This window comes from Saimiri boliviensis, chromosome 14 (assembly GCF_048565385.1).
Source record: "Saimiri boliviensis isolate mSaiBol1 chromosome 14, mSaiBol1.pri, whole genome shotgun sequence".
NCBI lineage: Eukaryota > Metazoa > Chordata > Mammalia > Primates > Cebidae > Saimiri > Saimiri boliviensis.
In genome coordinates, this window is record NC_133462.1 from 4252979 (window position 1) to 4274713 (window position 21735).

At 58.5% G+C, this 21735-nt stretch overlaps 3 protein-coding genes and 1 pseudogene across 4 annotated transcripts; 2 read left to right on the forward strand and 2 right to left on the reverse strand.

Moving 5' to 3' along the window:
- Positions 1-4997, forward strand: CDC42EP5 (CDC42 effector protein 5). Its single transcript, XM_039465640.2, has 3 exons — positions 1-256; positions 662-804; positions 4464-4997. The coding sequence occupies exon 3, from the start codon at positions 4464-4466 to the stop codon at positions 4923-4925; it is 462 nt and encodes a 153-aa protein (XP_039321574.2). The 5' UTR covers positions 1-256; positions 662-804; the 3' UTR covers positions 4926-4997.
- Positions 4998-5812: 815 nt separating this feature from the next.
- On the forward strand, positions 5813-8364 carry LENG9 (leukocyte receptor cluster member 9). Its single transcript, XM_010331957.3, has one exon. It carries the CDS (start codon positions 5938-5940, stop codon positions 7375-7377), a length of 1440 nt encoding a protein of 479 aa, XP_010330259.2. The 5' UTR covers positions 5813-5937; the 3' UTR covers positions 7378-8364.
- On the reverse strand, positions 7440-8284 carry LOC141581238 (uncharacterized; annotated as a pseudogene).
- Positions 7440-21216, reverse strand: LENG8 (leukocyte receptor cluster member 8). Of its 2 annotated transcripts, none has more exons than XM_074385968.1 (16): positions 21006-21216; positions 18970-19062; positions 18094-18268; positions 17627-17728; positions 15807-15917; positions 14806-15058; positions 14376-14517; positions 13934-14137; positions 13238-13516; positions 13020-13160; positions 12569-12854; positions 11680-11781; positions 11528-11596; positions 11300-11429; positions 11013-11220; positions 7440-8692 (listed from the first exon to the last, which is right to left on the reverse strand). In XM_074385968.1, exons 2-16 carry the CDS (start codon positions 19005-19007, stop codon positions 8530-8532), a joined length of 2403 nt encoding a protein of 800 aa, XP_074242069.1. In that variant the 5' UTR covers positions 19008-19062; positions 21006-21216; the 3' UTR covers positions 7440-8529. The 2 variants fall into 2 exon arrangements, with proteins under 2 accessions (XP_074242069.1, XP_003944121.1); XM_003944072.4 differs by having other exon boundaries at positions 21002-21211.
- Between the last annotated feature and the right edge of the window lie 519 nt (positions 21217-21735).

Below are 21735 nucleotides of genomic sequence, written 5' to 3' on the forward strand. Positions count from 1 at the left end.
CACCCCCTCTGCCCGTTCCCCTGCACACTCAGTCCGGCCTCCTCCTGCCCCCACACTCAGCCCGGAGGGGACTCAGCGTTTCCACCGCTGCTTTCTAGCCCTTTAAATCCTAGAGGCAAACTTTTGGGGGATAAGAAAGGCTTGGAGGGCCCTGTGCCAAAACCCTCTCTGCCTGGGGACTGGGTGGTGATTCCGCTTCTGCCTGGGCTCCCATCATGGCCCCGGAGAGGGGCTGACACTTTAGCTCCCGGTGCAGGTAAAGGGGGCCTATGCCAGCGCTTTCCAGGGCTGGGGCCTGGACTCCAGGGTCCGAGGGAGGAGGGGCTGGGGCCTGAACTCCTGGGTCAGAGTGGGGAGAGGCTGGGGGCCTGGACTCCGGGGTCTGAGAGAGGAGGGACTGGGGGCCTGAGCTCCGGGGTCTGAAGGAAGAGGGGTTGGGGCCTGGACTCCTGGGTCTAAGGGAGGAGGGATCTGGAGGCCTGGACCCCTGGATCTAAGGGGAGAGGAGCTGAGGGCCCCCGACTTTCGGGCCTGGGGTGGCATTAAGAGACCTAAGCGCTCGGACGCCTGGGCCCTGCGGGCGAAGGAGGCAGTGGCTGTGTGGACCGGGTGCCTGGCTCCCGGATTCCCTCCGGGATCCGCATGACACTTTCTTTGCCAGGTGAGATCCCGCCCCGAGGAACAAGGAAGAAGGCGCGGGCCGAGGATTAGGAGGCGGAGGCGAACTCGGAGCCGGGGAACCAGGGTCCGGGCTGGAGCCGGAGTGGTGAGCGCGCGCCTGGCCCGCTCTGGGAGGACCGCGAGGTGAGGCGCGATGGGGGACCGGGGTCCCGGGTCCGGCCGGGAGGGAAGACGGGCAGAAAGCCCCGAGGCGCGGCCGCTAGATTCCCCGCCGCAGCCACGTGGCCTCAGAGAGCGCGCGTTGAAGCCCACGCCGCGCAGGGGGTCTCCCCATCTGGGGTCCCCCGACCCCGCCTCGCCCCACCCGCCTCCCCGCCGCTCCCACGGCTCTGAGAACCAGTCGGGCCGGATCTGGAGCGGGTTGCTATTTCCGTCCTGGCGGGGCCGGGGCTGAGCGGGGACAGAGGTGAGCCCGCGGTGCCCCCCACCCTGCGGCTGCAGTCGGGGCCCTCCGAGCGGGAAAGAGCGGGATGGGTGGAGGCGCGGGGAGGGCGCGCGGCCCAGGCCACCGGGGGCTCCACGCTTGCGCCCCCCTTTCTGCCTGTTTCACGTGGGTCACAAACAACAGCCCCTCTGTCCCAAGCCCTGGCCGCGTGAGGGACTTTTTCCAAGCATGACCTCATTGCCTTAAGCACAGCGCAGCGGAGGGAGGCCGGAGGCTTCTGCTTATGAAGACAGGAGAGTGACTTACCCAGAGTCTCTGAGCTAGGGCGCAGAGGTGGCATTCCAAAACCGTGTCCAACTCTAAAAGACACTGGCCTTTATAGCAAATTTAAAATTATAATTTTACTTCCCGTGGGGTGGCATGCGCGTCGCCTCCTGTGGGGAGCGGCAGTCCATCTGGATTCCAAGCCTGGCCCCCAACACTTGCTGCTGTGTGACCCAGGGCAAGTTCCTCAACCTCTCTTGTCTCAGCCATCAGGCCTCTGTAAGACGGGTTGTCCTGAAGATTAAATAAATTCTTTCATTCGTGGGGAGGCAGTGAGGCTGGCGCCTGGCCCGGAATAAGCAATTGGGAAATAGAATTTCAGCGCCCTGAGTATAATCTTTCTTTCCTTCCTTCCTTTCTTCCTTCTTCTTTCTTTCCCTTCGTTTCTTTCTTTTTCTCCCTCCCTCCCTCCTTTCCTTTCCTCCTTTCTCCGTGTCTCCATTTCTCTCTCTCTCTCTCTCTCTCTCTCTCTCTCTCTCTCTCTCTCTCTCTGTCTTTCTCTATCTATCTCTATCTCTCTCTCTTCTTTTCTTGAGGCAGGATCTCACTCTGTTGGCCAGGCTGAAGTGTAGTAAGGTGATCACAGCTCACTGCAGCCTCAGACTCCTGGGCTCGAAGTATCTTCCCTCTTCAGCCTCCTTCAGCTGGACTGCAGGTGCATGACACGGCACCCAGCTAATTTTTTATTTTTATTTTTGTAGAGGAGACATCTCACTTTGTTGCCCAGGCTGGTCTTGAACTCCTGGGCTCAAGCGATCCTTCTGTCTCAGCCTCCCAAAGAGCTGGGAGCCACGGGGCCACCCAGCTGCAAACGAATTCCAACCGATTTTTCAAGGAGTAAACTGAGCTTTAGGTTGGGGAAGCCAGTTTGGGATCCCGCAAGAAGGAAATGGCAAAATCTGAGCCCAGATGTGTTTGATGTCAGGAACCAAGACATTTGTGTGTGTGGCCAGGTGCTGCGAAGTGGTGGTGACTGATAGGGCAATGGCAGGGGGGTGCCAGATGCAGGCTGGAAGCTGGGTCTGAGCTGAAGCAGGCGCTGAGGGCTGGCCAGAAGTCAAGAGGTCGAAGAGTGTGCAGGGAGCCAGCTGTGGACTCTGGAGTCCCCCGGAGCTGGCTTTGTGATGTTGGACAGTCACGTCCTTTCTCTGACCATGCGTTTCCTCTTTGGAACATGGGGAGAGCGATCCAAGGTGCGGCTCCGTTGAGCATGTGTTAATTGAACATTCACTGTGTGTTGGGCACCGTGCTAAGTCTCACGGGCATCATTCCACCAATTCTTGCAAAAGGACTATGAAGTATTATATTACCATCATGCCGCTTTCAAGATAAGGAAAGGAGGTCAGAAAGGTCAAATAAGTTGCTCAAAGCCACACAGCAATCGGCACAGCCATATTCAAAGCTGGGCAGTTGGCTTTCTGAATTCTACCTTCTCACCTCTAACTCACTGCAAAGCAAGTGTTGAGATAATAGTCTCTGTTAGCAGTTAGAGAGGATTTTCTTTTTAACTGGGGATCCAAAAGATACATTAATGAGCCGAGTCAACATTTAAAAATAAAATAGATTACAACAGAAAATAACAGTGTCTAGCACCTTGTAAGACAAGTCTTGGCCGGGTGTGGTGGCGCACACCTGTAATCTCAGCACTTTGGGAGGCCAAGGCGGGCAGATTGCCTGAGCTCAGGAGTTTGAGACCAGCCCAGGCAACATGGCAAAACCCCGTCTCTACAAAAAAAGAAAAAAAGGAAAAAAAAAAAAAAAAAACACTACGTGGTGGTGTGAACCTGTGGTCCCAGCTATTCAGGAGGCTGAAGTGGGAGGATCACTTGAGTCCAGGAGGTGGAGATTGCAGTGAACCGAGATCTCACCGCGGCATTCCAGCCTAGGCAACAGAGCAAGACCTTGCCTCAAAACAAGACAAGTCTTGTGTCATAAAATTTTTGTTTCCATTATGGGGAAGAAGGGAGTGGAGATTGTGTGCTAGGTAACCATGAAAATATATTTATTCATCCAGGTTGAGGTCAGAGAAATCTGATAAACCCTGCAGAGGCAGTAAATCAAAACTGGTTTCCCCATGGAAATAAATGGAAAGAGTGTGTGTGTGTGTGTGTGTGTGCGCGCGCGCGCGTGTGCGTGTGTGCGTGCCGTGTGTGTGCGTGTAAGGCAGTCTTCAGAATATAGCCTTCTACAATTATTTCAAGTCCCTTTGGCTTTCCTTTTCCTCCTTAGTATCACCAATACTTCCCTGGGTGCCTGTTACTATGAAAACAATGTCACCTGCTTTGTCTTTCTCATAGTGTCCTAGCCAACCTAATTTTTGTTCCACAGTTCTTGTTAGGGAAATATTTCCCCCACTAATTACCAATTGGTTAGCACTATTACAGGCACAGTTTTCTTTGACTGAACTTTTCTATGTATCCTGAAAGGAAGGTAATGTTATTTTATTTGTCTTACAGATAGAAAAATAGGTAGATAAAGTAATTTATTCCATGCATACAGCTGGCAAAGGGTGGGGCTGCAGTTGCAATAGGTTTTTATTATTATAACAGTGACTGTGAAAACAAAAGTACAAGGTCATCAAAGTCCCTCCCAGAAGTTCCACACAAAATACTCAAAAGTCCAGGATATGGGCAGAGGCAGGCTGCTTTTCTATTTAATATTGAATTTGGGCCAGCGTGGTGACTCATGCCTGTAATCCCAACACTTTGGGAGGCAAGGCAGGCGGATCACCTGAAGCCATGAGTTTAAGACCAGCCTGGCCAACACAGTGAAACCCCATCTCTACTAAAAATACAAAGATTAGTCAGGCATGGTGCTGCATGCTTGTAATTCCAGCTACTCAGGAGACTGAGGCAGGAGAATCGCTTGAACCCGGGAGGCAGAAGTTGCAGTGAACTGAGATCGCGCCACTGCACTCCAGCCTGTCTCAAAAAAAAAAAAAATTAAAAAAACAAAAACAAAAAAAACGGAACCAGCCCCCATCGTCCTACTCTCACCGAGAGCGCCCTTTGAGCAGCCGCGCGGCTGCGAGCCCCGGGCCGGGGCCGCGCTGACCCTCCCGTGCCCCTCGCAGATGCCCGTGCTGAAGCAGCTGGGCCCCGCGCAGCCCAAGAAGCGGCCGGATCGCGGCGCCCTGTCCATCTCCGCGCCGCTCGGCGACTTCCGGCACACGCTGCACGTGGGGCGCGGCGGCGACGCCTTCGGGGACACCTCGTTCCTGAGCCGCCACGGCGGCGGGCCGCCCCCCGAGCCACGAGCGCCCCCCGCGGGAGCCCCGCGCTCCCCGCCGCCGCCCGCCGTCCCGCAGCCCGCCGCGCCTGCCCTCCGCACGCCCGCGCCGGCCGACCCTCTGCTGTCCTTCCACCTGGATCTGGGGCCCTCCATGCTGGACGCGGTGCTAGGCGTCATGGACGCAGAGCGCCCCGACGCGGCTGCCGCCAAGCCCGACGCGGAACCCCGCTCCGGGACGCAGCGCCCCAAGGCCTGCTGCCGCCCCAACGCGGACCTGGAGCTGGACGACGTCATCGGCCTCTAGGCTCCCCGCTTCCCCTCCCTTCCCGCGCTGCGCCCCACTTCCATATACATAAACGGCCAAGTGTGTGCCCGGGCTCTGACTTTTCACTTTGCACGTGGGAAGGGATGACGTGGGGTGCGGCTCCTTTAAGAGGGCCCGAGGGCGTGGCCAGGCAGTGCCCCTTACAAAGGCGGCGGGTCAAGCAATCCCGTTCATGAAATATTGAGCGCTTCCGCCGGCCGCACGTGCTCCTGGGGCCGGGGCCCCACAGCCACCGCGGGGCCAGCCGAGGCGGGGCTGCCGAGTGCTGCCGTCCCGGGAGCCTTTCTGGCCCTGCATGCCTCAGGTGGACTCCGCCGGGCGGAGCGGCCGCAGAGGAAAGTGTCTGGGTACCCTTTTAGAGCAGAAGGGCCCTGGTCTCCGTGGACGAAGAGTCCGCAGGCGTCCTGGCTCTTCAAGGTCCGATCTCTCTGCGAACGTGCAAATGACTGAGGGGCCAGGTTCTCTGAAGTTTCCTAGAGGGGCGGGGCCGCAAATGTAAATCACTCCAACGGGGACGAGTCCAGGTTCTTTAAAGACGTCCCCCTCAGGGGCGGGGCACACCTAAATCTCACGGAATGGGGCGGGAGCACACATGTAAATCACCCAGGAAGGGGCGGGGGAAGACATGCAAATCACCGGGAAAGGGGCCGGGCACCACATGTAAATCACCTAAAAGGGGCGGGGCAGTACATGTAAATCACTCGGAAAGAGGCCGCGCACAGATACCACTGGGAAAGGGGCGGGGCCAGGCTCGGAAGAGCTCCGGGAGACCAAGACTGCCGCAGCCCGGATGGAGCTTGCTTTCCTGGCACTGGGGGAGGGCTCAGGCGGGACGTCCTGAGAACTGGGCCAGAGTCCTCGCTAGGGCCCGGGGCGTGGTCCCCTGGGCGGGGCCGGAGCTAGGGCCGCTGACGCCACCGTTGGGTCAGACTCGGGGCATCCAGGCTGGGCGACCTGGTCTGAGCGGCGGGCGCGCCAGTTCCCCGCACCCATGGCGGCGGCCAGAGAGCCGGAGTTGCCGCAGGAAACCGCCGCCACGGATCCCATGCCCCCGCCGGCCTGCCGTTTCTTCCTGGAAGGCCGCTGCCGCTTCGGCGCCCGCTGCCGCCAGCCCCACCCCGGAGCGCTGGCGCCGGCGCCGCCTGGCCGCGAGGCACAGCCCGAGCCCGGGGCCAAGAAGCCGCCGCTGCGCACAGCCGCGGACGTCATCCAGCGCATCCGCTGGGACCCGCGCCTGGACCCCGCCGACTTCTCGGTGGGCTACGCGGACCGCTTCCTGGGCGTGCGCGAGGAGCCCTTCAACGCCTTCTGCTGGGACGAGCCGCTGGCGGCGCTCGGGCCGGGCGTGCTGGCCGTGCCCCAGCACCGCGTTCGCTTCTTCCGCTTCCGCGGCCGCCTAGTGTGGGACCGCGCCTCGCGCACCGACCTCGTCTTCGGCTCTGGCTCGGCGGCTGGGCGCGGGCCCACCATCCTAGACGCGCTGTACAGTGAGGACGGCCGCGGAGCGGAGGACGCCGAGTGGACACTGGCGGGGACAGGGCAGGAGGCCCAGGCTGCCCCCGGGCGAGGGAGCACAAGGCCGCTGTGCACAGAGAACCAGGAGCCAGGCGGGGAGGAGCCCGGAGAGCTGGAGGCGGCCCAGGAAAGGCCGCTGGGCACAGCTGCTTTGGGAACAGCGGCCCCAAGAGGATGCCTCACGGAAGGGACTGAGGGGGCACTGAAGCCAACAGCGGCCGCCAGGACCTCAGAGCTGCGGAGCAAGGAAGCCCTGGCAGCCCCGGGGGGCTCCACTGAGGAGACAGAAGCCGAATGGGGTCCTGTAGCCTGGCCTGAGAACAAAGGGTCCGGCCTGGCTAGTGCTGCAGCACCTCGTCAGCCACGCCCCACACATTTTGTGGCCCTTATGGTGACTGAGCCTGGGCTACAAGCAGAAGTGACCAAGGCCCAGGAATACTTGGTCCACGTGGCCCCGCACTGCGCTGAGTTCCTGGTGCCCACCCAGAACCTGCACCTGACGCTGGCCCTGCTGCGACTGACAGGCACTGGAGAGGAGGCGGCCGCTATTACGGCTCTGAGACGGGCCCTCTTGGCCCCGGGGCTAAACGCACCCCCTCGACTGAACTTTAGGGAGCTGGTCCTCCTGGGCCCACATGTGCTCTGTGCCCCACCCTCTCCCACACTGGAAGGCATGGCACAAGTGCTGAGCCAGAGGCTGGAAGCCGAGGGGCTAAGAGTGCTGCCGTCTCCAAGGCAGCCGTACCCGCACCTCACCCTTGCTAAGGTGCCCCACGGTTCCCAAGTCCACCTCCCCAAGCTGGATTTCAGCCTCAGCCAGGTGGTGGGATGCCAGCCCTTGCAGACACTCTGGCTGTGCCGTATGGGGAGGACAGGGGGGCCCTTCCAACCCCTGGCTGAGATCCTGCTGGAGTGACACCCCCAGACCTCTAGAGACAGAAGGGATGCCAACAGCCCACGCAAGGAAGACACTGCGGGAACGCGGCTCTCTCTCTCTCTTTAATTTTGGTTTCTCTTAAGCTTCCAAATGGTGCTCAGTGCTCCAAGGAAAGGAAGGAAGGAAGGAAAGGGAGGGGAGAGGAGGGGAAGGGGAGGCAGAGGAGGAACATCTGGAAAAAAAGCAGCCTGACAGTCCAGCTGTTTGCAAACTCATAGCACATCCTCCAGTTACATGGCAGAAGAGGGAGGGAGGGAGGGCCAAAAAGAAAAGGGAGAGGACGAAGAAAAATAACTGAAACACACACACAAAGAAAAGAGAAGGAAACATGACGTGAGCTGGTGATCCATGAAGGCAGGGAAGGAAGGGAACCATTTTACCTGTGCTGAACCAAGGGAGGAATGTGGGGAGGAGGGAGGGAAAGGGGAAAAAAAAATCAGAAGAAACATTGGGGGCAGAGGGAGGAGGGGACACGAAGACAACTTAATACAACTTGAGACGAGGCGGCCCAGCCGACGTGTCCTCAGTGCGGTGTGGCGGCGAAGGATCTGGTGCTGGTGGTGCTGGCACTTCAGGGTGGGGGGCCGAGGACGGGCACAGTCTCTAAGCAGCTCCCCTCACCCCAAACACGGAGGCCCCATGGGGCTGGGAACAAGAGTCTGTGGTGAGGCAGGTGAGGCAGCAGGCGGTGGGCGGGCTTGCTGGGTGCCCCCGCCACAGGCGGGCATGGGCTGGACAGCCTGTCTTCTTTCCACCGGCCCCCTGGCATGGGATGGGCCAGGGCGCTGGGTCGGGTACCGGAGTGCAAGCTCGAAAGAGAGAGAGAGAAAACACTGAGACAGCATTAGTGGAGTGAAAGGCGGACACAGATGAGCCTGCAGACCATGCCCCCAACCCTCCGCTGCCCATCCCCTCCTCCCCAGTCCCATCCCTCTGAGGCAAAAAATAAAAACGTAGAAAAATCTCTGTACAGACTCCCCACTGGGAAAATGGGGGCAGGGACGGTGGCTCTTCCTGGAGCCCACTCCCCACAAATAAATTTACAACCCAAGTCCACGGCTCAAAAACAGAATCCGCAAAGGCAGCGCTGGGGGCTGCAGCCCCTGCCCCCGCCCCCTCCTCGCTGGGTGCTCAGAAGGCTGACAGCTGCGCCAGGCTGAGGCGGCAGTCGATGCTGGAGTTCTCCGGGCCCGTGTAGGCCAGGCCCAGGGGCTCTAGGAAGGCCCGGCAGGCGGCCTCGCCCTCGAAGGCCAGCTCGGCCTGCAGGTAGGAGACTGGCAGCGCAGGGCGGAAGCTATGGAGACAAGAGGAGAAGGTGATGAGGCGGGCGGGAGGGCGGGGGAGGGCCCCACAATCAAGGAGGCCCCCCATTCGGGTACCCACAGGGTTTCCTCAGCACAGTACCTGCTGGCTTCCCCACCCGCCTCCCAGCCTCCCAACCTCAGGGGCTCGGGGGGGCCCGGGGTGGGGTGAGTGGCCCCAATCCCCAGCTGTGCCCCCCCTCACCCTCACTTACCTGTGCAGTGGGCCAGGGAGGAGAGGGGACAGGAAGGGAAGGGCCCAGTGGGCTCCTCCACTGGCTGAGGGCAGGGGCCAGATGGAGGGAGCAGCACACAGCAAGGGTTGGGGATGGCAGGCCTGGCAGGGCCACGGTGGGGACCCAGCCCTCGAAGCTTCCCCTGCCTGCATCACAGTGCCTTTGGGAAGCCAGGCACAGGTGCCAGACAGCACTCACCACTACCACTGAAAGCAGTCACTGCTGGCTGCTACCGAGACATTACTGGCACGAGCCAGGTCCTCAAAGCTCCCTGAACGCTCTCCCACAGGCGATGTGGCCCTACCCTTTCCACACACACAGGAACCAAAGGAGGAGTGCACCCCATGAGGGCCCTAAGTCTTAGAACGCGCTTCTGCTCCAACGCCAGAGCCTCACGGAGGCCCTGGGATCACAGCCTGCTCCAGCTCCCAGTCTCAGCTGGCAGGGCAGGGTCAGCCTCCTTGTGGGGAAGGTGCTGAGACAGTAAGGGCAATGACAGACTAGGGTCCCACCCACGAGGGGCACTCATGGCTATGTCCCCAACCAAGGCCAATCACATATCAATTGACAGGGACGCTCACCCAACCCCATGCCCCTTCAGTGCGGCACTGAAGCTGGAGAGCCACCATCCATGGGGCCCATCAGGCAGCAGCAGGCTGGGCAGCCTCCCTGCCTCCCCTTCCTTCTCACTTCCCCAGCTGGTAATGGAGTTCTGTGTACCGTACCCCACATACTGATCTGCTCCTCTGACTCCATCCCTGACTCAGCCTCTCCCTCAAGTCAGCTTGACCCAAACTAGATCCCAGAATGAGTTTCCTAACCTCCAGGCTGACGGCCCCTTCCTAGCTCCAAACCATGCTGTGACTGTGACCTCAGGCAGAGGGCCAGCTGGCCAGGCATTTGAGGCCTCTCCAACCTACGGTCGACCTATTTGACCAGAATTTCTCCACCTGGCAAGACTGACCTCTGGGGCCCGATGACTGTGGTGGGCACCCTGGCCTGCACTCACTAGATACCAGGAGCATTCTGTTGCTGAAAAAACGGAAAACCTTCCTCAACAGTACCCATCACCTGGGGTCACTTCAACCACCAGACGGAGAACCACACCATCTAAATGTCAGTCAAGCAACTCTTCCCTACCCACAGCAGGCCAGACACCCAATCTAGTGAACAAAGAACACTGAGGGGGTGTGGCCTGACCAAGGGCCTTCAATGTGGTGCCCAGTGTGGTCTCATCAGAGGGCCTCCCTGAGCCTTCCTGGTGCTCTCAAAGGAGCGGAGTGGGAGTGGGCCTTGTCCTGTTAGACCAGAGACTGTCTACACGGTCTCTGCGGAGTGGGAGTGGGCCTTGTCCTGTTAGACCAGAGACTGTCTACATGGTCTCTGCGGAGTGGGAGTGGGCCTTGTCCTGTTAGACCAGAGACTGTCTACATAGTCTCTGCGGAGTGGGAGTGGGCCCTGTCCTGTTAGACCAGAGACTGTCTACATGGTCTCTGCGGAGTGGGAGTGGGCCCTGTCCTGTTAGACCAGAGACTGTCTACACGGTCTCTGCGGAGTGGGAGTGGGCCCTGTCCTGTTAGACCAGAGACTGTCTACATGGTCTCTGCGGAGTGGGAGTGGGCCTTGTCCTGTTAGACCAGAGACTGTCTACATGGTCTCTGCGGAGTGGGAGTGGGCCTTGTCCTGTTAGACCAGAGACTGTCTACATGGTCTCTGCGGAGTGGGAGCACAGTGAGAAGCTGAGAAAGCAGAGAGGGGAGGGAGCCCAGAGCAAGGACTGAACTAGAGGGTCCAGGCAGGTGAGAACAGGAGGAAGAGAAACAGACACAGCCGGGATGGAGAAGAGGCTCCAGAGGCAGTGAGCTCGACAGTGGAGAGACGGGGAGGAGTGACCCGGAACACAGAGGTGGCCAAGAAGGAAAGCGAGAGGGCTGAGCAGGAAACAAAGAGGTGGGAGAAAGGACCAGGACAAGGGTCAAGGGCTGGGGGAGGCCTAGGGCCAGGATCTCGTCTGAGGGGAGCTGCGAGGCGGAAGGATGGGACGAGCAAGGGCAGAAGGGAGCTTGGCACCACATACGTTTTGATCATGGCCTTGAGGGCAACCTTGCGCTCCCGATCTGCAAACTTATCCACAAGGTAGCCAGACATGCAGGGTGCGTGGCAGTAGAGCCGGAAGAAGCGGTGGTAGTTGCCCAGGGCCCAGGCTGTCCTTAGTGCCAAGGCATGGGCCACACAAGGATCTGCCTTCAGTTCCCGTGTGAGGTATGCCAGCTCCGTGGTGATGTCTAGGGCCAAGACCAAGGGTGTCAATCAGCGGGGCTCGACCCTGGCACCTCGACCTCTGTCCCGGGGGCTGGGGCTCACCTCCTGAGTTCTTGGTGAAGATGTAGTAGAGGATTCGGTAGGCAGTGAACTCGCCCACGTTGCCAGGCAAATTCTCGGCGTACAGCGACTTGAGCTGCGTCTGGCACTGGTTAAACTCTTCGTGGTCGCCCTGGAAGGCAGAGGCATGGAGGGAATGGAGCAGAGTAAGGGCGCTGAGGACAGAAAGGTAGCAGGAAAGGGGCAGGGAGCCTGCAGAGGCCAGCTCACCTTCTCCAAGGCGATCCGGGCGTGGGTCTCATACACCTCTACCGTGAACTCCGTGCGGATGCCCTGCACCTGGGGTGGCAGGGCAGAAACAAGAGTCACAGGGAGCGGGGGTAGCACCGGCTAAGGCCAGGCCCTCCCAGCGTGAGCCTCACCGTCAGATCCTGCCGGATGGACTTCATCTGCTCGCAGGCAAACGCGTAATCCTGCTTCTCTTTCCAGTGGGACTTGACCATGCACAGCGATTTTTTCAAAACCTGGAAAGGAAAATGAATGAATACTCAGGGTACAACTCAGGGAGGGAGTGCAAGGGCTCCCACTTATTTGGTGGGAGTTACAACAATAAACTAAAACACAAAAGGCCGGGTGCGGTGGCTCATGCTTGTAATCCCAGCACTTTGGAAGGCTGAGGTGGGCGGATCACCTGAGGTCAGGAGACCAGTCTGGCCAACATGCTGAAACCCTGTCGCTACTAAAAATACAAAAATGAGCCAGGCATGGTGGCTCATGCCTATAATCCCAGCCACTTGGGAGGCGGAGGCAGGAGAATCACTTGAAGCCAGGATGGAGGTTGCAGTGAGCCAAGATTATGACACCGCACTCCAGCCCAGGCGACACAGCAAGACTCTGTCTTCAAACAAAACACAAACAAAAAGTAAGACGTAAGTTAAGAGTGGATCTCCCACACACATTTCTCTGTAGGCACATGGCTGTTGACGGGTTCTGCAGCAGAGCACTGACTACACCCAACACTGCAAGCACAGCCACCCATGCCCCATAGCCCTGGGGTTGGGGAAAAGGCTTCACGCTCCATGTCACCTAAGCCAGGGACCCAGGCCCAAAGGCCAAGTGATTCCCCAGCCAACGCCGCACACCCCACACACAGGGCTCCAGGACAGCCGTGCACCTTCACATTCCTCTCAGATCACTGACCGCCAGGCTCAGGGCCCTGCCATACCCCAGCCCACGTGACCTCTGCCGCCCTCCCTGGGTGCTGAGCCAGCCCCGCCTCACAGAGCAGGACTGCCCTGCCTGGGCACTTACAGCCACAGGGCGCACGGTGGACGGGTCAGGAGCACAGGTGAGACGCAGGTAGTGCTTGGTGATGTCGGGGCAGGTGCCCACAATCTGCAGCTCCTGCCAGTCAGGGTCAGCCCCGCTGCCCTCGAGGCTGCCCATCTGCAGGACCAGGGGCTCGAGCCGCAGGCGACGGGAGTGTCCATGCTGGAAGCGGGCTGCCCGCTTCTGCTTCTTCAGCTCACGCTCAGGGTCCTCACACTCCAGTGCTGCCATCTTCTTTCGACTGCGCTTGGTGGGAGCCAGATCATGCCTAGGAAGGGGCGAGGCGTGGTGAGCAGGAGGCGTCTCCAGCCACCCTCCAGCCTCTCCTCTTTGGCAGCTGGCTGTCCACCTGTCTGCCCCCTTCCTCTTCCTCCTTGGGTCCCCAGCACCCTCCTCTACCCCGGCCTGTGTCTCAGGCCCCGCCCAGTCTCACCTCTTCCCACGCTGTGCCCTGCCTCGGCCCCGGTCCATGTGGGCCCCTCGGCCACCCCGGCCCTTAGGGGGCGGGTTCCTGCGGCCCACAGGGTGACACTCATTCCCTGAGTAGGAACTGTCGGAGTCTGAGTGGGAGTCACTGCAGGAAGAAGCAGGAAGGTCAGGCCTGAAACGCCCCTGCCCCCCGGAACACCCCCGAGCCCGGAGCCTCCGCACCTTCTGCGGAAGTGGCGCGTTGGAGACCTGGAGGAGGAGCGGGAGCGGGAGTCGGTGCTGGAAGAAGAGCTGTTGTCCTTCATGAAGACATTGCGGTTGCCAAACTTGGTGAAGCTGTTGCCCCGGGCTCGACCAGCACCCCCAGCCCCCGGTGTCCCTCGCTGGGATGGGGCACCCCCGCCCCTTGTCGCCGAGCCCGCCCCTCTAGGAGGATGAAGGCTGCTAGGAGCTTCCCACCGCTTCTTCTTGGGGCTCTCAGCCACAGGCTCGCGGGTCAGCCTGAGGATACAGCACAGCAGAGCATCACCAACCCCGCCAGACACTGGCAGGACGGCCACCACCACCTCCCTCAATCTACCAACCCACCCCAGGGGACAAACCACCTCCGAAATTAAAGGCCCTTACCCCAGGCAGCTCAACTAATATAGTGGAGAAATGACGCACAAACCCAAGGATTTCTGTGTCCAGAGGGTACGTTTAACCACTGCGCCATGCACACCTCCCCCACACCTGTGGTCCCCACCCTACCCTACTGGCCTCCTCCAACCAGGACTTCATTGCCCCAGAATCCAACGTTCTGGCTCATTCTCTTTGGAGCTCCTGGTACCTGGGACCCCCCCAACTCTCCCACCTCCATGCCCAGCCCATGCCTCTAACAGCATCACCCTCCCACCCAGGTCCCCCGCCCAGACTAACCCTGGCAGCGGCTCCCGGCTCCAGTCGATGGTATAGGCAGAGCCATCCTGTAGCCGGGCCTGCAGCACCTCCTTGAGCAGCTTCTCAGTGCGGTCCTTGTCCTCCTCCGACTCACAGGCGGTGAAGCAGCGCTCCACATACTCTTTCATGTCCTGGGGCCAGTCGTCGGGCTTCCCAGACAGGTTGCCCCGGGCAGAGGACCCACTGCAGGAAGAAGGTGAGGGGCTCAGTTGGGGAGGATCCCAAACTCCAAAGACCATCACCACCACCACTCTCAGCTGACACACAGCCGGACACAGTGCTCACAGGAACCCCCAAAGGAGGGTCCTTTCCCCGTTCAGAGGCGCACACTGTGGCTGAGGGTGGGCAGCTGGCCAATGGGACTGACCACAGACAGTGAATGTGCTGGGGAGCTGTGACAGGGCAAGGGGGAAGCCATCACCTGTGGTTCTGAGCTTTCTCAGGGTTGGGCTGGGGGCCAAAGCCGCTGTGCTGGCCCTCTGCATTGGAGCCAAAGCTCTGGGTAGTAACAGCAAAGGGTCGCTTCTGGATGTTGAACTTGAGACCTCCAGTCCCAGGGGCTGCTGTGAGGGCAGCAAAAGCTAGAGTCAGGTCCCTCCCCAGCACCTCCAGGGGCTCCCAGGGGATATAGACGGAGGGCTTCGAGGGCAGCAGAAGTGGAAATTCAGGGATGAGAGATCAGCTTCTAAAGGAGGGCTCCAGCACAAACGTGCCAGGCCCAGAGCAGCCCCACCCCAAGCCAAGAGATTGTAACACCCAGAAATAAGGCCCAGCACACACCACGTGTCTCACACCTCAGAGCTCCGTAAGGCTCCCAACCCCTCAGCCTCCACACAGCTTTGCAAACTTACGCTTCATGCGGTTCCACAGCTGTTGGCCCTTCTTGGGCTTGGCAGGTTCACTGTAGGTGTGTGGCCCGTAGGCCTGGCCCGTGGCGGGCCCCGCCTGGCTGTGTTGTGTGGCTGGGGCCGTTCCAGGCTGGGGGCCGCTACTGAGCGCATGAGCCCCATGCGGGGGGTTTGAGGGCTGAGGGGGCTGGGCTGAGGGCAGCTGCTGAGGGGGAGCCTGGTACGACATGCTCTCGTCCATGCCGGGGACTGGTGGCTACAGAAGGAAACAGGCACTGAGCACAGTGGGCAGATTCTGGTGCTGGCGCTTGGCCTCGGTCATTGCAGCGCTCAGCACTCAACTCTGCCTGACCTTCCCATGCAAGCTCATTCCAAGTCCTCGGCTACTCTCTGAGGTTAGCATCTGTTAACAACCCTTTCCACGGCTCAGCCAACTCCAGCTCAGAGACTGAGCATCTTCCCAGGGCCCTGGGCTGTGAAGTGGCAGCTGGTAGCATTTCATCGCTGGAGTAACAGCCACCGACAGCACACCCACTCCAGCACTACCATCTGAGCACAAGACACACGTGAGCCCAAAGATGAGGCTACTATCCTTCCCGCTTTCGAGAGCTGATGGAGATGCAGAGGACACGGGGTGCCTAAGTAATGACACCAGGGAGATGGGGGCAAGCTGGGAATGAAACCCAGGTCTACCTGCCTCCCATGCACTAGCTCGGCCATTCCTCCAAGCTGCATCTTAAATGCAAAAGCCGACCCATGTGTGCACACGTGTGGGTGACTATGCTGGGGGAAAAGTTCCCACCATCTCAGCCCTGGCCTTGGCCCAGCCTTAAACCCACCCTAGGTTCAAACACTATGCTTTCTCCTCCTCATTTTCAGACCAGAAGTTGCTGGGAAGAAAAAAAGTAGCTTAAAGAGCACGGACCATTCCTCATTGACAGCCCACTCAAAAATCAACACTTTCTCTGCTTGCGCAGGATGTGGGAGCTGGGCTAGGGTGTTACCTGGTTCAGAGTCCCTTGGTGCTGGGGTGCGGATGGCTGCTGGGGTGTGGCTGAGCCATAGGAGCTGGCCATCCCATACTGGGAGGGGGAGCCATAGCTCTGGTACATGCTCTGCAAAGGTGCAGGGAAGGAGGGTTTAGTGGGAGGCCTGCCCTTTTCACTTCCCCAGCCTGCTCAAGGACTACACTAGCCATGTCCCTCTACCAATCCCTCACCCGTCTTTCTCTCTACGCTATATTAATATACCACATCCTCTCATGTATCCAAAAAGAAAACCTCTATCAATCTCACGTATCACTTAGCTAGTTCTCAGAAGAATATGATCAACATACACTGAGCGGCAACTCTCCTAAGCACTACCACAGAACAATAAAAAGTGAAACTCGGGCCGGGTGCGGTGGCTCACGCTTGTAATCCCAGAACTTTGGGAGGCCGAGGCGGGCGGATCACAAGGTCAAGAGATCGAGACCATCCTGGTCAACATGGTGAAACCCTGTCTCTACTAAAAATACAAAAAAATTAGCTGGGCATGGTGGTGCGTGCCTGTAATCCCAGCTACTCAGGAGGCTGAGGCAGGAGAATTGCCTGAACCCAGGAGGCAGAGGTTGCGGTGAGCCGAGATCGCGCCATTGCACTCCAGCCTGGGTAACAAGAGCGAAACTCCATCCCAAAAAAAAAAAAAAAAAAGTGAAACTCATGCTTTAATAAAGCCTGTGCTTGAATAACATGCCCGGTTGTAGACATCAACGTGTAATACATCCGGCAGTAAGTATCATGAAACAACAAAAAAGCAAAAGAAGGGAGAACAGAGGCCAGGCGCAGTGGCTCAAGCCTGTAATCCCAGCACTTTGGGAGGCCGAGGCGGGTGGATCACGAGGTCAAGAGATCGAGACCATCCTGGTCAACATGGTGAAACCCCGTCTCTACTGAAAATACAAAAAATTAGCTGGGCATGGTGGCGCGTGCCCGTAATCCCAGCTACTCGGGACGCTGAGGCAGGAGAACTGCCTGAACCCAGGAGGCGGAGGTTGTGGTGAGCCGAGATCGCGCCATTGCACTCCAGCCTGGGTAACAAGAGCAAAACTCCGTCTCAAAAAAAAAAAAAAAAACAAAGGGAGAACAGGCTGCAAGGCAGGAATGCTACTTTACTGGGTGGCCAGGCATGGTGACTCACGCCTGTAATCCCAGCACTTTGGGAGACTCAGGCAGGCAGATCACCAGGTCAGGGGTTTGAGACCAGCATGACCAACATGGTGAAACTCCCCCCCCACTCCTAAAAATACAAAAATTAGCCGGGCACGGTGGAACGCGCCTGTAGTCCCAGCTACTCAGGAGGCTTAGGCAGGAAAACTGCTTAAACCGGGAGGCAGAGGCTGCAGCGAACTGAAATCACGCCACTGCACTCCAGTCTGGGTGACAGAGCAAGAATCCATCTCAAAAAAAAAAAAAAAATTAGTGTGTCAGGTAGAGGCTCTCTGAAGGCAGCATCTGAGCCAAGACCTCCAAGCAGCAGCAACGCAGGAGCACTGCAGCCAGGGCAAAGCAAGAGCGGGCCTGGCAGGTGCGGGCACCAAGGTCTCTGCTCCGACAGCCATGGTGGAATGAGCATGAGGGATGAGGGAAGAAAGAGAAGGAACCGGAACCGAGTATGTAGGATCTGCGGCTCACAGTGGGGGGCGGGGGGCTGGGGGAGGGGACTTGGAATTCAGCTCGTGGGGGTTTCTGAGCAGTGAGCACTGCTATCTCCAGTCTATCCACCACCCAGCTGCAACCGGCAGATTCTACCTTGCCCCGCCCCACCCCACCCATTGGGCACTCACCATGGGATAGTAGTAGCTGTAGGGGTAGGCATAGTTGTACTGCTGGTACCACTGGTAGTACTGCTGCTGCTGCAAAGCCGAGGCTTCTGCCTGCGACACATACTGTGGAAAGAGAGGCCCATGCGCCGTCAGTAGCCCAAATGCACGGGCACACAGCCCCCAAAGGGCTAGCCTGTGTCTACTGGTGGTTAATGGCCTAGGAGTGACACTGGGTCCATGCATCCACAAAGTGAGCCACTGTCTCTACCATCAGACTCACACACTCTCGAGACCAGGGGCAGGCACACAGTCTCCCTCTTCAGAACCGCATCATGCCCTGGATCCCTCAAGGAAACAACTTGTCCCTTTCTTAGATTCCCTGAAACATCTTCTTATGTTCCCTGCCTGACTGATACAAGAGGACATCAGGCTGTATCCCTCCCACAACCACTGGCTCAAGGTCCTCCAGCCCCGTGTGGCCTTCTCACTTGTGCGCTGGCCACAGGCCCATTGCTGCTGGCCTTGGCAGAGCTGCCGGCAGCTCCGGATTTGCTGATGCTGGCTAGGGCCTGGCGGGCCTTCTCCCACTCCGGGTTCTCACGCATTGGCGTCTCCATGCCATTCTCTCGGCCTGCCCCAGCCACCATGCTGTACTGAGAAGACCTGCAGAGACAGGACATCAGGTCACATCTGTTCTCCCCACTGTACACAGGTGCGCAAGTTAGGAGGCAATTTCCAGCCTCTGAATCCCAGGTCTCACTGTCACTCCCATCTAAGTCTACGTTTTCTAACCTGTACTATACTGATAAAAGATTTCTGCTTCCGTCTTCTGGGAGAGATAAATGAGATCACCTCCTTAAGATACTTGTCCCAAAGCCTGGCACACCACAGCAGTTGTTAAAACCAGCAAACAAAACAATTAACAGAACCCACAAAACTAAACACAGGGCCTGGCACCTACTAGGGCTGTCTTTTATGAATCAATGAATTCTGTCTGATACAGCCCCAGTCGGCAGGTAACCACACTGTTTTCAGAAAAAATAAGGAATTAGCAGAAAAACAAACAGATAACTGGGCAATGAGTGTTGAGAACCTGCCTCCTAATGACACTTGCTTGAATGAATCATCACAATCCTGCAAAGCAAGCGCTGTACTGTGAAAAATGAAAGCTCAGAGAGGTGAAGGCTCACCCCTCTCCACACCACAACCAAATGCTTCCCTCTGTGTTTGCCTCGCCCCCACCCCCAACCCCAGGGATTGTGGCATCACTTCCCCTGAGCCCATGAGGCTCCAACCCAGAGGACAGCACTGAGCCTTGCTTCCTCTTCCCTCCAGGTGGCCTCTGCCCCGCTCGCCCCACTAACCAATCTGTGCTACGCTGATCACCCACGTTGGCCGCCATCTGGACCTTGGGGTAGGAGGGGTCGACCTCGGGAGCCAGACTGCTTTTTCACTGTCTGTAAGAAAAAGGAAGTGTTAGAAAGACTTAAAAGGAAGCTAAAAATATATCACAAAGTGGGGAAGAGAAGCAGATGGACTCAAGAGAAGCCAAGCAGAAAAGGGAAGGCTGACAGCGAAGCCACCGGGGTCAAAGATCTAAAGAGTTCTGGGTATGGACTAAAAGGCTGGAGCATGAGGGGAAGCCTCTGGCCTCTTTGTAGTACTACAGGCAGAAAACGAAGCATCTGGAAACAGGGAATGGGCTTCCCAAAGGAAAGGAGAAGTGTCTGAAATCCACATGAGCAAAGAGAAGGTGTGATGGACGATCCAGAGGGTAGGTTACTCCATCAAGGGGAAAGGGTCTAATAAAAACCCTAGGGGCTGGGCGCAGTAGCTCATGCCTGTAATTCCAGCACTTTGGGAGGCTGAGGCGGGCAAGTCACCTGAGGTCAGGAGTTCGAGACCAGCCTGACCCCATCTTTACTAAATACAAAATTTGCCGGGCATGGTAGCATGTAATCCCAGCTCCTCGGGAGGCTAAGGCAGGAGAATCGCTTGAACCCGGGAGGTGGAGGTTGCGGTGAGCCGAGATCGCCCCACTGCACTCCAGCCTGGGCAACAAGAGTGAAACTCCGTCTCCAAAACAAAACTAAAGTAAGAATTCTAGGGAATACGGGTTGTGAAATGAAGCCAAACCAAAAGGACGGATGCTCTAATGCGAAGAGCCTGAGGGAACCCTTAAGGCTGATGACGGTGGAAAGGTTTCTGAAAACTCTGAAGAAGGAAGCCTTGCAGGGAGCATTGAGGCAGAAGAGGAAGGAGGTGGGGGAACACCGCAGAAGAAAATTTTGAGAGTAAAAGGGGATTTTCAGGAAGTTATCCCTGGAAGCAGGGGACGTTGAACACTCCCGAGGAGAATGCCGACACGAACCCCAACGTGAAAAAATGGGTTCTTAGCACTGAGAGATTGATTTTTCAAAAAAGTCTCCGAAGAGCAGAAGCGGGACCTACGTGGGAGTCCTCAGGAAGTCTACCCCTGCCTGCTTCCACGAGAGGTATCACCTCGGTTGGGTGTCCAGACACAAAGCTTTGGGAATACCAAAGACGACCCAAAACATGTTCAAGGAATGAGGAATGAGGTAGAGAAAACTGGAAGAAACGTGGAGTGTCTCCGGGGCAAGGACCAAGGGATCTCAACCCCGAGGGGGTTAACTGATAAGTAGAAGAATGAACCCCGCAGGGGAATCGAAAGTCTCACAAGCTGATGAGACAGGAACAGGAGTGTGAAGCTCGGGAAAGCCCTAGAAACGCAAAGGCCTTCAGGAGGACACAGAGAGTAAGTGGAGAAGGGGGACCGTGGCGGGGACACAGGAAGGGGAGCCCCCGGGCAAAAGGAAGATTAGAAGTAAGGTCAGGAGTTGGGGGCTGGACAGGGGACTCCCGGGCCGGTCTCAAGAACGAGGACAGGAACCAGGCGCCAGGTATGGGTTCCCGGGAGCACCTGGCCGTCCCGCAGGCTGGGCGAAGGCAAAAGAGGGCGCCGAGCGGAGGAGGCCGCCCGGATCCCCACGACTGATCCACGGAGCCGCTCTCCGGGCCGCGCCTGCGCACCACGACCCCAGAAAGAAGCTCAGGAGCCGCCCGTCGCCGGGGCAACACCGCCCGCCCTCAGGAACCGCCGAATAAATGGCGAGTGAGGGGCGCACCGGGGCCCCGAGAATTCCGAGGGAAGAGGGCGGGGAGACGAAGACGACGGCGCACGCGCGCTAGTGCCCGGCCGCGCGCCCCGAGGCCCGGTGCGCAGGCGCAGGGGCTACCCCTGCTCCGCCACACCCTGTCGAAGCTCGCGAGAGGCGTCCGCTGCTATTACGACCGCGAAGGCCTCGGGGCTCCCAGGGCGCAAGACCGAAAAGAGACGCTATCCCTGCCCGCCTGCTCGCCCGCCGCTCCCCTTACCAACCAGGACCTTTCGCTGCAGGGACACACCAACAGCCACCAAAGCGAGTAGCAACACGGTGACCACAGCACTCGGCTACTCGGCTGGCTCTCGTCTCCTTTAGCTTCGACGTCCTGACGGCGGCGTCCTGACGTCACCTGGCGGGCTCGCCCCGCCTTCCTCGGCCCAGCACAGCCAATGAACGCTACGAACTGCGCTTGAGCCCGCCCTCCTGCCCGCGCACCTACGCGTGAGCGTTTTAAGGCAGGCCGGAAGTCGGGATGGGAACGGTGGCCCCGAGGGGACAAGCGCGGCCGCGTTTGCTGCGTCTCTGCCTCCCACGCAGTCGGTGTATTTTGGTGGGGTTGTTTTTTTTTTTTTGGTGTTTTTTGAGACGCAGTCTTGCTTTGTCGCCTAGGCTGGAGTACGGTGGCGCGATCTCGGCTCACTGCAACGTCCGTTTCCCAGGTTCAAGCGATTCTCCTGCCTCAGCCTCCCGAGTAGCCGGGACTACAGGTGCGCGTCACCACGCCCGGCTAATTTTTGTATTTTCAGTTAGAGACCGTGTTTCACCGTGTTGTCCAGGCTGGTCTCGAACTCCTGAACTCAGGTGATCCGCCTGCTTCAGCCTCCCAGAATGGTGGGATGACCGGCGTGAGCCACCGCCCCCGGCCGCAGCCTTGTTTTGACTGAATCCGTGGGAGCCATTGCAGTTCCTCAACGTAAACTGGCGTGACCTGAGTTCCGGGATTGT